This window comes from Sylvia atricapilla, chromosome 4 (genome assembly GCF_009819655.1).
Source record: "Sylvia atricapilla isolate bSylAtr1 chromosome 4, bSylAtr1.pri, whole genome shotgun sequence".
Lineage (NCBI taxonomy): Eukaryota > Metazoa > Chordata > Aves > Passeriformes > Sylviidae > Sylvia > Sylvia atricapilla.
Genome location: NC_089143.1, coordinates 60,691,577 through 60,708,435, shown reverse-complemented (window position 1 = coordinate 60,708,435; position 16,859 = coordinate 60,691,577). Strand labels below are relative to the sequence as shown.

Below are 16,859 nucleotides of genomic sequence, written 5' to 3'. Positions count from 1 at the left end.
GAACAATAACCATAGTAAAGCAAGCAAAACCAGAAAAAAATTGCCCAAAACAATATTCTTTTGAAAAAAATATGATATTTTCACACTAGAGAGGACAATGACAAATCTTGCTAATTATGACGTAAGTAATCTTAGACAAACTGATTTTATGCTAAAACTGTATCAGCACAGATATGATTTACATACTAATTCCAGCCAATCACCTGGTTATATAATATTAAACACATATATTTTCTTCTCTAGATCTTCTCCAAATCATAGTTACCAAAGACAGACACTCTTCTGATTCTGTAATTCGTTAGTTTCACTTCAAATGGATATTTTTATCAATCTCCAGTATTCAGTCTCCATTAACAAGAGAGATGACTGCAGCACAGTCACAGAGCCACTATCATTTCCAGTTTCCCCATGCTTCTGAAGAAAGATGCCAGATGGCAAAGTTTAAGGGACTTTGAGTGTCCAGTCTTGGCTATAGGAACTTCTCTCCCTTCTACATTGCAATTCCCTAAGTGACAATTGGACTAGGAGAATGAAACTGCTTCAGCTCTCATACTTTCTCTCCAAAGTGCAACAAACACCCTGAGTTCTGCCTCTATTTTCTCCAGCAACATCCACTTCTGCTGCTTGCTTTACTAACTCAAGAAATGCTGCTGGCACATGCGCATCCTCATCTCTCTCTTTTCCTAAAAGCCTGCTCATCCATGGAAACAGTAATGATGGGTGCAGGATTCAACCTACTGTCTCAAAAGCCAGCACCAAGTACCACACCAAGCAAGCGCACTAGATGAGGTTGCTGATCAAAAAGTAGGTGCAAACAAAAAATCCTACCTGCCTGCTGTGATATGAGGAAGTGGGAAAAGCAGAATACCCCAATATACTTATTTTCAGAAAGGTAGCAGTTACCTATTTTCTGGCCTCAAAGATAATACAGAGAGATGTGTTTAATGGCCTACTTATTGCTATCTTTAAACAAACTTTTTTTTTTGGCAGAACTGACTGCTTGAGTCCCAGGAGACCAAGCAAGATTAATTAAATGATCAGTAGCAAAAGCTAATGGGAAAACTGAGAAAGCCCTAAGACCAGCTACAGCCCACATAATTTCCACACATTTGACAGCTAATGGTTTCTTTTTTTCTTATTAGGTAGATTTCAAGGCACTTTCCTCTTGGCCACTTTAAAAAAAAAAAAAAAAAAATACAGGAACTAATCATTGGCCTTCTAGAGGACACTGTTTTTTGAGACCTTGACGGCACATTTTCTTTCCTCTTTGTTATGGTTACCTACCCTCCTTCTCTGTAACATTTCAAAGACAACCACCAGCAGTGCTGTTATTTGTGTATATCTGTATATCTGTGCTGGCTGGCTCTGCAAATCCCTACTGACTTCAGTGTCTTTTCAGACCAACTGTGTCACCAGTGAGACCACACAGTGGGTGTTACAATACTCACATTTCCAGTTACCCCTCTATCTGATCTCTCTCAATCCCTTGGGAGCAAGATCCCATTTGCTTTTTTCTTCTTTTTTTTAAAGGAGTCCAGCATTAGTCATAGACAGGCAGATTTTTTTATTATTATTATTTTCTAAAAAATTCTACATCTCCTTCTATCTGACACCCACGCTCTCAGTTTGGCTTTGGGAGGGAGAGAGATGATCAGTAAAGGAATACTGGGATGGGTGCACATGCCTAGCAATCCCTCAAAATAATCATGTGTGTCAAGGCTCTTTTTTAAAGCCCCTGCTAAAGGGTGTCTTTCACAGGGAGCTTTGTTATTCTGCCTTGCTTGTACCAAAATAGTACAAACTAACTAAAATGCAGGTATTGAGCCGAGCATGCTATACACTGGACATTTAAGCACACAGAAAGAGTGAAGCCTACACCCTCTGAAAAGTTACTTGGCAAACCTGAAAACAGCCAATGATGCTCAAGCTTATATTGAGATTTCAGCTCCAGCTAGCAGAAATCAAAATGGGGGTGTTAAATAGCAACAAGAGATCTGAGCACCAACTATGAAACAAGTTACAGGAAGGCAACGTAAGTAGCTCCCAAGATTATTTCAATTCCATGGAATATAAACTTTTCCCGCCTGGTTCATACTGTCTGGCCCAAACACTCGCTGCTGCTCATGCCAAAATCAATCCTTCAAGGATAAGGTGCCTTCCCTAGTGGCTGATTAAGAGGGAGAACTCACTCAGGACTTGGAGAACTACTCCAATCAAATTCGGAGCACAGACCAGCAGCACCTCTGTATTGCTCACAGAGCAAAAGGAGATCACTTCTAAAAGTGCAGTGACTCACCACAAAGCAGCTCCACTTTGAAATTAAATAAGAATGAATCTAGAATTCAGCACCTGTTGTGAACAGACTTCCTGGCAAGATTTCCTCATAAACAGCTAGCACAGTAAAAAGGGAATCCCAGATGACTGCTCTGCCCCTTTTCATACTGCAAAGACACAATTAAGAGGGAACAAAGGGGTATACAAACATGTGCCTGAATTTAGAAAAATATTTACAATGTTTGTACTAGAAATACTTAGGACAGATAAGGATATTTATCCTAGAAATAACTAAGACAAAAAAAGCGATAATAAAAAAGGCCCCAAATAAACCTAAACCATTCAACATCCATTAAGGTAAAATAAAGTAAATAAATTCAGCCAATTGGTTATTTCCATATGGTTGGATTTCTTTAAATAGTAATGAAATCATTGCCAAAAAATCCATTGTTATTAAAATAAAAAAGTTGGCTCAGCCTACCAAAATTAGATTTGTAAGTTGCTGGTCATTCCCATAATTAAATCTGTGTCACAAATTTGCAAGAAAAATGGACAGTATGACTAATGCATTTACTTGCAGCACTAGTGCTGTCAGGCTGTGTAAATCATTATGCCTGCTAAAGCAGACTAGATAAGAATTCCATACATTTTCATTAACCTACTAAGCTTTGTGTATATGTGAGAAGCTAACTTTATTCCCTGCTAGCTTTAGCTTGCATTTGGACAATGTAAATAAAAACATGAGCCTTGATTTGATGAGCCATACGGCTGCTCCAAAAATTATTTGAGCTTTTTGAACAACATGAACCAGCTCCATCCACTCTGAGAGATGGTCAGCTAAAAGAACAAACCCACACAAACTCAGTTTGGACAAAGGAGATTAATGGAATGATAGGTACCTGAAATGTGTCTTAATTCATCTATTGTGTTTCAAGAGAGAAAGAAACGCTAATCCAAGACAGCATTGGAGGAATGCTTAACTGTTTTCTCAGGAGTCCCTGGAATCATTTCTTCCTCTATTTCCTGTCAGCACAGCCCTTCAGCTCTCAGTGACAGTCCCTTGTTTGAGGTGAAGCTGATGGCTGTCCCTTTCACACTAACTGTTCATCACTCCAAGAAGAACCAGCCTACGCTGACCCACACCACCACAGGCTGGATTTTCTTATGGGATTCCCAGCCCATAGTCTAAAGCAGAAAGGAAATCAGTGACAGGTAGACAAGGCTGGTGTAGTCTAGCAATGCAGAGCATTTGGTGAGGACACAGTGTTCTGGAAGCCCATCTCCCACGCACAGGGCAGTACACTGTCACTGCAAACTGAGTGCAGCGCTCAGCCAAGCACATCTCCAGCGCAGGAGCAGCCTCAGGGACAGGTGGACAAAGCCAAAGGAGCTGAACCACTCAGGCAAACACCATGGAACAACCATCAGCACAGCAGGTTTTGCAGTCTCCTGCCTATTGCTCTGTGATCTGGACAGTTGCAAGTATTTGTTGTCTAAGAACAGAAATGCTTAGGAAGCAGGCAAATGCATAAAATGTTATGAATTTCAGCAGACCCACACCTAACATTCCAGGAAATTGCTTTAGCCTTTAGGTGCAAAAGTACCCTCTCCTCCAAGTGGAAGCAGCTAACAGTGCTTTCTATCTTAGCATGTGCATGCAACCTTGTGATAACCAACCACTGTGTGTGAGTAAAACCCTACCAGATTATATTAAAACCCCATTAAGAGGAAAATCTGAAATCACTTCTTATGTTCTACAATTATTGTAAACCAAACTGCTTAAATGAGGGGAGGAGATAATGATATTAACTACCCAACTCAGAACAATCCTCTGTGGTATGAGCCTAAATATTCTCCTGGCTGAAATTTATGAAAATTGAATTCATCTATCGTTAGTTATTACTAATCTAGCTATATAAAAACACTTTTCTGTAACAATTAGTTTTTTCAAACACTGTGTTTTAATTAGACCTGGGACGTTATTAAACTAAGTCAATAAAATAAGGTAAATATGTACAGTATCATTCCCTGCACTGTTTTGTCTGTATATTTATGGGAATATGGGCTTTGGTGGAGTTAAAAAGGAATTACTTTGTAGTTGGCTGGTAGTTTTTGTGAATCTCTTCACCAGTGAAAACACCCCCAAGTCCTTAATCTAAGTGAATTTCTGCTCATCAAGACATATTTGGCATTTCTACATTTTGTGTATGACAAGATGTTGTTTCATCTGAATAAGCTGATCTCAGTATCATTATAACATTGTACTGAGTATTTTCCTGCAGACATTTTGTTTCACAAGTTACTTTCATTTAACTTCTCAAATGCTATTTCCTTGTCTTAAGGGGGAAAAAAAAAAAAGGTGATTGGGGCAGGAGAGTAATCAGCACAGCACATCTTTCAGCCCTTTTCAATCAGCCTGTTTGACACTATCACACACAGGCACTGGCCCAAAGGGCATAGTCTGAAAAGAGAAAACACTATCCTGGGTTTGTCACAAGTGTCACAGCCTGCCCACGTGCTACACCTGGTAAGACAAAGAACATCAGAAAAACTTCAGCCTTGCTGAGGTCAGAGCCTTCCAAACAATCTCCAGTACACAAGAAAATATCAAGTTTTGGTCACAAAGGTCTATAACTCCACCTAAGCCCGTCCACATACAGCTCATCATTAGACACTACTATGAAAAATGCAAATGTGATTTAGATTCACCATGATTGGAAGTCACAGGACACAGATTCTCCCCCCATAGCCAAATCCATAAGTTAGGCACTGATATAAACTGATGGATTCCCAAAACCACTTCCACCATCATCTTCCATTATCTTCTCAGAAAAAAGCCAATTATTTTCACATTTTATAGAACAGTTTTGACTTCAAACAAATATATATATACACACACACACAAACACGTATGTATTTAGTCCTTTGCCAGCTTTTCAACAGCAAACTTTCTTTGTAAGTGACCACACACTTGGACCAGTGCTCCACATCTGGAGCTGCTTGATTCAAGGTCATGTAGACCCACACCAAGCCCCACCACTGTGAAACGACTTGTGAACAACTCTGTCTACTTACTACTGTCCCTGGCCTACCATCACATTTCAATCACAAGGCTTACTCTATCAACTTCATATCTGGAAAAGTTTGTAAGAGCAAAGCACTCAGTAAACATATTTGTCATTTGTTTTGTGTCATACACAAGTATTCCCTAGATAATCATGATTTCAAAGTAAAATTACCATAACAAGTGTTTAAAGGTGTGGATATATTTGTAATTTAACCAGCGTCTTTGCCATGTTATTCTAAAAAATCACTAAGCAGAAAAAATCAGCTGGTACTGTGGTTTCATTCTAGGTGATCTTTTATATTTTTGAGAAGTCTTTTCTGGGAACTTTGTAAGAATAACATTTACTGCAGTGCTGCTCCAACGTTTGCAAAAAGAGTTGAAGGGAACAAAAAGTGAAATTAGGTAATTACATGTAAGTGGAACTTTCCAATGATCGTGAACCAAAGAACAAATGAACAAGAGCAAAACCAAAATTAGGAGTATTACACGAAGACAAAAGAAGAATTACATAAAGACAAAAAACTAACTCAGCTTCTTGAGCTCAGATTTCTTCAAAGAGCTGCAAACAACTACTAGGAATTGAAAATACAGTCCCTCTTGATTTACTAGGAGCCAGCATTGTAGTCAGGTGCAGTGGAGCCTAAATTCTTACTTGAAGCCAAAAGATGTCTCCAAATGGCAGCTGAACTGAGCCTTTGGGTATTCACACAAACCTCTTGAATTAAAGCTGGAGACAGCAGAGAAACCAGGAGCTCATGCCAAGCAAGAAGAGAAAATACCACGCACACATGCACACAGATTTGAGAGCTTTTCCAACATTTCCACAGTTTGAGGCAGGCCATGAAAAGAGGACGTAACAGGTAACAAAAAAAAAGGAGGAGTACTTGGGAACTGATATTTTAAACATGTGACTGGTCCTCTATACCCAAAAAACTTACATCCACCCTCCTAATTCAGCCTAGTCCCCCAAAAATGCAGCAGTACAGCACAACTTCAACACGTGTACAGTTCCATATACTTAAGCTACTAAAAACCAGCTTTTCATTAAATAAACCCCAAAAATGAGCCATGAATAAAAAGTGAGTTATTTTGTACTTGCAGTTTTGATTTCAATTTCCAAATTTGAATTCTTTTATCATTCATTCATTTCATACATCACAGTATAAAATGAGGACACAAGACTGGTGTCACAAACATATACTTCTAAACATGCATATTTTTTAGTAAGAACAAATTCAATTATTAGCTTGCTAAATAAACAATCACAGTAGTTTGCCAACATATAAAATAATTTTTTTACTTAATACTCATTAGTATCTCTCTAAGGAAGACATCAGTAAAAAATCTATTCTTCCTTTCTTCATAAATATATTTAGTTTCTTTACAGTGTCCTTTCCAAATGTTTGTAAACCATCAAGACCACAAATGCTGCTTTTGCTTTTTAAAGAAACAGTTATATTTACAGCTGGATTGATTGCTTCCCCACATCTAGCTATTTTAGTGTGTTCCTCAGAGACATTGAGCGGCTCCACTGACAGTAAAATATGCTAAACAAATGACAAGTCACTGAGTAAATTAGCATCTACTCTCTGATCAGCTGGGTCATGTTTTCTTTTCAAAATCCATGGCCTCTTGATAGAAAATAATGAGTATTTGATGGGCCTTATTAGAAAAATCAATATATTGATGCCCATGTCTGAAACATCTGCATAATAATAGATTCTGTTAACCCATTAAGGAGAAAATTAAGATGTGTTTACACATTATTAATTTACCACGAGCAGAGAATTTATTCACTACCTTTCTCAAGAGTTTAACAAAAGAAAAGAAATGGCAATATCTGTATTTAAGGCCACGGTGACACAAAATGAAAGATGATGCAAATTTCTGCCAGCTGAATGGCAAAATTCCACCAAGATGTGAAAAAATACAAACACACCAATGATCCTGTTAAAAATGAGACTATTAAAGCACTTGCTATAAATACTGTGTTACTTACCAAAAAACTTCCAAAAGCAGAATTAAATATAGCAGCTGCCTGGAGAGAAAAAAAAAGATAAATATCACCAATGGTAAAATAGCTACAGTGTGAGAACAAAATGTTCTTCCCCCACCCACCAAGCTATTAGATTCTCCAAATACACATATACACAGAGACCATTAGGCAGTTAGCCACTGCTTAAAAAATTGCCAGTCGCCCGTAACTTATGAAGACTGATGGATTCTGGTTGATGCATTCATAAATAATGTGCTGAAATGGAAAAAAAGTAAGAGGAGATGAAAATCCTCGCCGATAGACTGAAGAGGAATAGCCTCGAGAACCAAGAATATTACACAGAAGCTTGGTCTCACTAATGGTGCTCTAATTCGCCAGGAACACTTTTATATATACTAACCTATTAATGAAAATAAACATTACCTGATTTAACTAAAACACTGCATTTCCATATACTTTGAACAATTTTAACAAAATATTAATCTGGTAAATAAACTACTTTAATAGTTCATCATAATAAAGTGCTGACAGAGAGAATTTCCTGTAGCTTGAGAAACAAATTTAAAATCAATAGGAATAACAAAAAACCCAACCAAAAAAAAAAAAAAAACACCCCACAATGACCCAAATACTTGTGAGGTCAAAATGTCATTACTTTTCACTCCATAGTCTTTTAAAATAAGAAAACAAACAATTTTGATAATTACTTAAGAAGTGTTTGTGCTTACCTAAATATCCAGGAAATATAAGGTAGCAGTATTATTTCTTAATATGAACTCATTAAATTCCAGGAAGTGAAAACTTGAGTCTTGCATAGCTTTCCCCAATTACCAAGAAAGAACAGAAACTCTTGTATGGCAGCCAGTCTGATGATGAGAAGCCACACAGCACAGGCAAGAGGAAAGGGAAGAGAGAAATCTACCATTTACGTGCCGATTTAGAGTCAAATTAATCACCCTGGACACTTCCAGCCACAGATTAATAACAAGAGGCTGTTAGTGAGTTGAGCAAGTTTGAATAAAGTCCAAAATCAGCGTAGGAGCAGTAGCTGTACCTGCCTTCTGCTCCATAAGAGGATGCAATGAAAATGAATGGGTAATGAGATCCTTGGCTCTAGAGAGCTTAGCTTTCTTATTCAAGTTCATAATTAATTCAAAGCTTTGATAATTTCATTAGATTCCTCCTCTGCTGGCCCTATCAATAAAAGATGGCACTGGACCACAGCTCCTCAGTGGCCCAAATACAAAAACAAATGCAGACTGGGAAACCTTTGCTGACTTGCTTACTGACAGGGACAATGGCATATGGCACTCCATGTTGTGGAGGGATCATCTGAATAGATACAGCTAAATAAAACATTATAGTTGACAGTTGTAAACTACAGTAACATATTTCAACACCTCTTTCTCATCAGCATTTCTTTTTTGAACATTAAAAAAAAAAAAAAAAGAGGCACAAGTCCAAACAGCTTCTCTTGCCAGAGATCATAGCTGAAAGGAAGTGTGAGTAGTATAAACAATTCTTCAACAAGTGTGAATTAAATCAGGATTTTCTACTTGTATTTGAAGCTGTGCAACTGATACATTCATGTAGCAAGGTAAAGACACATGATACCCATCTACACAAACCTAGAGCATGACTACCAATCCTGATTTGGGAATCATCTAGAGATATGATGTTATTTTCCTTAAAACAGGCTGCAATTTTACTTGCAGAACGAATTCTGTATCTGGAAATGTGTTAAGGAGACAAACTAGATGGTGGTATTTTGTCCATTATCAAACTCCTTTTATTCTTTCCTGATCCATCTGGAAGATATCTGGATTTTTAAAATCATCTCAAGCATATAACAGGGACTAAGAGAACAGTCTTGGACAAATTTTATGCTTCAGTTGTTTAGTCAGTCATGTGCAGAAGTCATCATTCACAACCACTCTCGGAGTACACTGGTTTACAATTTTTAACTCCCTTTCTCTGAAGTTTCAGAAAATATCCCTAGCAGATGATTAAACACTCAATACAGGCAAAAGAAGAGAAAAAAAAATCAGCAAGATTGCAAATTAAGATAAAATAATCCAGATTATTTGCCTGAGTGAGGGAGGACTTACATGTGTCAATCACTCTATCTGCAGTTTTCTTTGTGAATACTTTCCCTGCAAAATAAACTCAGAAGTAATTTCTTCCCATACTCACAAACCTGGGGCTTCTATTTGTGATTCTGGTTCAGTTTAAACAAACTGAGTAACTGAAACAGTAAACAGCAAACTGAATGAACTGCTCCAATCTGTAATTAAACATACCTAGTAGCATAACCCTCTAGAACTTAAACACTTTCGTGCTTCCAACTCCCTTCTGTCAAAGGGATACATACCTCACAGGGCATTGTCAAAATTAATTCATTCCTGAAAAAGCACTCTGAAATCCTTAGAGGGATGATACAAATAAACATTAGTGCTGACACATGATACAGCCAGGCTCTTCATTTTCTATTTGAAACATTCATTAGTCACTATTATTGCATCACTTTTTTTAGTGTTTGCTCTTTTTGTGCTTCAACTGTTTGCAGTCGGCTTAAATGAAACAATAAAACATGAAAACATTTGGATGTCTTTATAATACTCCAAGTTCAGATTTGCATGTGTTTGCAAACCATTCATTGCATTTACCATTAATACGAGGGGAGAGCTCTCTATAAAATCCATAGTGAAATCCTTTTAAAAGGTAAATGCATCACCACGTACTGAAATGCAAGGTCAGAGCACATTCAAAAACAGCAGTATCAACAACTAGACAAATTTTCTATGTTTCTATCAGCTCAAGAGACATGACCAAAAGTCATTGCCAGGACTCTTAACAGGGAAAGTACAGAAGAGCACGGACAGCACCACTTGAGTTAACAGTTGTACATATTAGCTCCATTAAACAACAAATTCACTTATTATTAGGCAGGTACAACTTCAGTCAACTCTGTATGGCACTGAGCTTGAGGGAACGCTCTCATGGTCTACATTTCCAGGGAGAATTCCAAATGAGAAATGGCCAGGCCACCTCTGAAGGACACCTAAATGTCAGCACTTGGCAGTAACTTTCCTCTTCTCATACCAGTGTCTACCACAAAGCTTCAACCCTTCATCTCTCACCTTATCCTGGAACACATATATGAAAAACACTAAGATTTCTACAGTGACAGCAACAAGATCCAAGACAATCCCCCTGGCAACAAAGGCTGGTAAAAGATGGAAGAAAAAGGCAAAGCCACTACCAAAGGGCTGAGCATTTTCCCCCAGGTGTGGATCCAAATTCAGCAGTCAAGTACATGTGACTGGGCAGGAAATCAAACAAGTGTGTTTAGAATTCAAGTATTAAATACAGAACACATTCTGAACTTTATTTCATTGCCTTGTTTTTGGTACCAAGCTAAACTATCTTGGAGTTTGTGAGACTAGATATTGTTTTGATAATAACGTAGCCAGACTACATTAAAAAACAGGAAAAGACAACCTAGCCACATTTGGAACACCTGGGTCAAACTGCAACATTTTATCATTATCAGCAGGATTTCAAAGAAATTGTTCTGCACAACTAAACTGGAACTTTAGTGCAGAGTACAGAGAAAGAGCAGTGCCTCACAGCTTTGTATATGGACCTCAGGAAAAAAAAAATAAAAAGATTTTCTCATCAATATGTGTATACTGCTTCAATACTAAACCATTTGATTCTCGAGTGTCATTTGGCAATCTTTAGGGAGACAACCTTCCTAGATGTATCTAAGCCTATGCTTACCCCCAGGCACCCCACAGCTGGGACAGCACATGCCATGGACACCAGGGCCTATCCCCAAGTCAGCCCTGCTCTGAGGAAAGGACATTTCAGGGTCAAGGCCACAGATGCAGAGTAATGAAACCAAACAGCCTCAGAACATCCTGGAAGGAAGCAGTCTGGGCATCCTACAGAGCTGTTCTCTGTGTGTCTGCCATTCCCTGCAGTTAAAACCTGAGCACTGGGGGGATATACAGCTCAAGCATCAGCAATAAGACTAATTATCCTATTTAACAAACAGGGCACAGTGAAAAAAGAAAAATCCAGAAATGCAGAAAAGAACTGGGGAGTGACAATCTTGCAGTTCTAGCGCAGGATTATGCGGTAGAGGACAGAGAACACAACGTGGTAGTGTAACATTTTACAGCATCCATACTATTATTACAAAATTTAATGCAACCATGTCTCCTACTGACAGAAGAAGAAAGGGGAAAAAACAAAACAAAACAAAACAAAAAAAAAAAAAAAACAAAAAAAAAAAAAAGAGAGAGATTGAAGAAAGTGATGGAAATGGTTTGACCAAACAGGACAGAAATTTTATGTACCCAAAGAGATCAGTGTAGTCCGAAAAGGTGGAAGAAGGCAGAATGTCAGTAACTTGAAGGAGTTGGCAGAGTCCATTTAAACAACTCCTTCAATCTCCTATTTAAAAATAAAATCTCATGTGAGTGTTACCACAGCTCATGTCTTAACTGCTGTTTTCAATAACAAGATGTTGCATCTCTGTAGAAAGCTATTTGCCACAGCACTGTTACAGCAAATAGAATATAAATATACCTAATAAGGTTTAATCTGTGTTGCTGTTCATAACTATTCATCTGAGTTCAGACAGGAAAAAAAAAATCTATATATTCAAGTTCCTGGTTTCGAGGGCTAAATTGAATCAGGTGTCCTTTTCTCTTAAGAAAATTAAGTTGCTTTTGTGCAAGAGTGTTTTAATGAGAACAGAGCCTGCCGACATTGATAAATGGGAATGACACCAGAGAGAGCATGTAAGCAGGACAATATGTGCATGTTACAGTCTTACAGGCTATTTTTCACTGACTATCCTGAATGACTTCGCTGTTTCTTAAGGGGCCTATTAATCTCAAATTTAGTTATTACACAACGTTTATTTGAACATATATTCTGTGGATGATGACAGTTAATAAAGGAAATCTTTTACAAGCTGTATTTTTACATATTGTTCCAACTGCAGCTCCCAGTCATTCTACTGTATTGATGGAATAACCTAGTTATGATGCAGCTTTAAAAAAGGCACATATATTCAGATTCCTTTCTAAGCATATGGGGACTCTTAAATAACTGTTAAAATGCATATAAAAATCCTGCTCCAGCATGGCAAAAATGAAAGAGGCAGTGTTAACTGCTCAGCCAAGTCTCCAGAAGCCCAGTTGCCCCCTCCAAGGTGAAGCACGTGCCTTTTTAACACCCCAGCACCATCTCTGGAAAACAAATAGGGTCTAGATTTGACTCTGATGCATTACACTCCATCCTGAATTCAACAGAAGCTGGAGAATACATCTTACACATGACTCCAGCCCATGTGCTGTATATGTGATAGGGCACCACAACAGTTGTATTACATTTACAACAAAATAAAAAGCACACATAAGCCCCAAACCAACAACCATCCAAACACACAAAACAGGAAAACCACAAAACCCCCACAAAACTTTGATACCAACTAAATTTTGAGTCCAAAGAAATCTTCCCCCAAAAAAGCATGCTGACGTTCAGAAAGTCTCTTAAAAATACCAAATTACTCTAATTATTTTAGTCGAGTAGAAATGTACATAACCTTATGCTCTCATTAAAAAAAAAAAAAAAATCCAGAGAATCACAAATACACACACACACACTCAAAAACTACACCCACCAACCAAGAAGCCCCCAGTATACCAAGAAAAAAAGCCCAAAGTATGGAGTGGATCATGTATTTATCCACTGCCATGTCCCCTGTGCTCCAACACAATTTGCTGACTGGGGAAAAGACAGCAGAGATATCACCTAATCCCCAACCCGCCCCTAGAGCTGTGCTGACAGCATGAAAACATTGCTTTATTCCAACCATATTCAATAACCATCAGTTCCATGGAAACAACACTGAAAAGGCACCAGGAAATGAAAACAGAATAACTAATCTGTTGTTTGTTTGCATTTCAGCAGGGGAACATCACCCAGAGGATGATGCTCTCTAAAACACCGCGCTGAGCCCTCTGTTCCAGGCTGCCAGAGGTCGCCATCCCTTGAGCAGAAGTTGGTGCTGCTTCAGGCAGGCACAGCATTCTGCCACAAGCAGGGCACAGAAACAAGCTGAGGGCTCTGCTGGCACAGAGATACTGCCTCTTACCTCTTATCAGCAAAGTTGTTCCTGTTGAAAATCAGTCTTGCATTCCCCCATTTTTGTAGTTCCTCATATCCTTCACCAATTTTGGTAAATAATATTTACAAATACAAAAACAGCTGTTAAAAGGAAAGCTTTCTGGACACACCTACTATGTGGTTCTTGCCACTGAAGGATTTCTCTGTTTCACCAGTAATTTCAGCAATACTGAGGCAGATAAAAAAATTATCCTGCTCACTTTCTTTTTGTTAGAAATACTAACTTGTCTCTACTGACAGCAACAGGGACAGACTCAAGGGAGCTCTGGAGTGTCAGCACGGTTTTTCTCATTCAGAGGCAGGAGGAGGTGAAGGAAGGGTAAAAACCAGGAGAGTAGATGCATTAAAGTGGTGTTTTTGTTTTTGTTTTTTTTCCCAGAGAGTAAAACCAGAATGTAAACATTTGCTAACAATTCAAATGGCAAACGTGAATCATTCAGGTCTCAGGAAAGTTTATGTATCACTCTGCAAATTTCCACCAATACTAATATATAGACAAGTAACAGGAATTCCACGCTCAGCAAAGGTTGAAAAGCAACACTACTATACCTCATTTTACTTGAGATTACTTGTATAACTGAGCTGAATGAAAATAGACTTTTGTCATCAGAAAGACCGCTATGAATGAAGCCAGGAGGAAAGAACCTCTGGCAGGAGCTGGAATGTCCATTTTCACACTGAAAGAACCAAGATTTAGTCTCCTCAGGTACAGAAGAGATGAGAAGCTTCATGAGCAGTGCACAGTGCCTGACCAGCCCATGCCATCAGCTGTACAGTGTTGTCACTTTGCTCAGTTCTTTGCTTTGTCCTAAATGGCAAAGATTTACCCACACCAGATGTTCCTATGGCTGTGTAGCAAACAAAACTTGTGTGATCACAAGAAAAGCAGAAAAAACCTCATCTAAGCCATATTCAGAAACACAAAGTTAGGCAACACAGGAAACTTTTGCAAAGCTTTGTCTATTCCTTCAGGTTGCCAAGGTTAAGGGAGCCTTCCTCTTTGTAGCAACCATGATCTTTTACTTTTCAACAACAAGAAGGGCTGTAAGCAGACACCCACCAACACTCTTCGCTCACCCTTGTGTCACAGTCATACCCCAGGCCCAGGAGTACCCTGAACATCTAATTTAATTTTCCCATCCTCCTGTCAGCTGCAACTCAAAACACAAAATCACTCTCATAAGACACAGTGCCTTCCACTGTTGGCTCCTACGTGACACACCCCAACGGGAAAGTGACCTGAGCACCTACAGTGGACTTTTGAATATCCACATGAATAAACAGAGGCAGTTTCTCTTTTTTCCTCCTCTACTTACGAATTGCAAATGCAAACATTAAGATGACTGCCCAGTGCCAGTGTAAACATTGGCACAAGCAGTGATTTAAAGCTGACAGGCTCGTTACAACACAGGCTTTCTCACACCAAATACACACGTGCATAAACACCATGCTCCAGCATCTGACTTAGTCCTCCACAAACTTCACGTGGCTCTGACACAGCAGAAGGCTCTGAGTTCCTGGAAAGGCATCTAGCCAAACTTTTTGTACATATTTTCCCCCAGATGGAATGGGCAGCCCATTTCCATCATTTTCCTAATCAGGTAAAAACAAGGTAACTTCTCCCTTGTACTCACATATTGTGAAGTGTAAGCTTTTGCTGCCACATTTGGCTTGTGAAACCTGGTTAGAGGGCAAAAAGTTAAGACTTTAACTAGTCACTGGCACTTTGATATCAAAACTACCCACAAGCCTCATGCAAATCATGCCTTTCTTAGGGACTCCAGGTTTATTACCTTGGCAGTGAAAACACTGGGTCTCACACCAGAACAAACCGATTGCTGAACAATGATTTAATAAAGAAGGCTCAGCTGAACAGTAGTAAATAGCCTACTTGTTCCTCTGTTATGGTCAAACACTTCATAACTGTAAGAGATTTTCTTTCTTAAAAAAAAAAAAAGACTGTGGAAGGTATCCTCAAAAGGATACAGAGCAATAACAACCTCCCGAACATACTTTTATTTAAGTTCACATTTTCCAAGATCTTAAGCTGTGATAAAAACACTTAAAGGTCTTGTCCCCTGCTTCTCCTGGAGACACATCATCCATAACATGATTAGAGGTCTAGTTAAACAATGCATCCCCCAACTCCAAAGAGTATTGCTTCCCTGTTGAAGTGAAATGAAAGCACAAGGCCACTTTTTAAAAGGTGCCCTTTGCATTAACTGTAAGGCTGTGCCTGCACCAGTAGTTTTCTATAAATATCCCACTGTCATTTTGCTTCCTGGGCAGTTAGTAGCAGAACCAGACATTGTTAACTGCTATGCCTTTAAAACCAACTCAGAATACCATTGTTATCAAAGTCCCTGTCACTACTACCACTGGCAGCAGCTTCACTACCAGGAGTAATGCCAGGAGATGGCAAACATAACACTAGTGGAAGGCAGGCCACAGCATGGGGAGGCCAGCTGAAACAGCAGCTTTGTAAAACATAAATTAAGCGTGGCCCTTTGCACAGATCCATGAATCCTGAGCTCTGGAGCTCGTGTCAGAATTTGTCATCTCGTCAACAAACGTCCATATTTCAAAGAAGGACAATTTATTTTTTCTTAACCTACCCCAAAGGTTAGGCTTTACTATAAGCCAGTATTATATGGTACTGGAAATTCCCTTTTTATGAGCCCAGGCAAAGCTCTGCACACTGCAATATTGTGGTAGAGGCAGAAGAGAGAGAAGAGGAAAAGAAAAGTAGCATACAATAAGCAAGAGACCAACAGAACAGCCACTGCATGAAAGATAAGAAGGAGCAATCTTGATGCACACAACTGCATTCTTTGAAATACTGCTCAGCTACTTTCCCCCCCTCTATTACCAATTTATATAACTAAAACTTATACCTGCACAGAGTGAGAAAGTGCCTAAATGGGCATCTTTCTATATTAAATATTCCCAGAATATAGCCAAGGAATTCAGCGGTGGATCGGTAACAACTGAAGGTCCAAGCTACTTTTCTCTGACCACAAATTAACTACAGCATTAGTTAATTGCCACCATCTTCTTCTGAACCATGCCCAAAACATCTTTAAATTCCACTCAGAGGGTTGCCCCCATTTTTCAAGTAGAGTGCTCTAATCTACATTCTGTAACCCAAAGATGGCAGAAGGGCCTTGTCTTCTGTGTAGTGCAAGGGTTAATACTCAACTGCCAATCGAGTCTAGGTCATGAACATGGTTTCACAACTACTTGACAAGCAGCACCAGAACATCATGAACTACAAAGATGCTGAAACTGTTCTTTAGAATTTTCCTTCATATATGTATA

General features: G+C 38.8%; 1 protein-coding gene across 1 annotated transcript in view; it reads right to left on the bottom strand.

Annotated features, from left to right (window-relative positions):
* SLC10A7 (solute carrier family 10 member 7) overlaps positions 1–16,859 on the bottom strand; it is a 137,750-nt gene that overhangs the window by 83,588 nt on the left and 37,303 nt on the right. Inside the window, 1 exon segment of the mRNA XM_066318461.1 lies at positions 7,341–7,379. Coding sequence (XP_066174558.1) covers positions 7,341–7,379 — 39 coding nt within the window.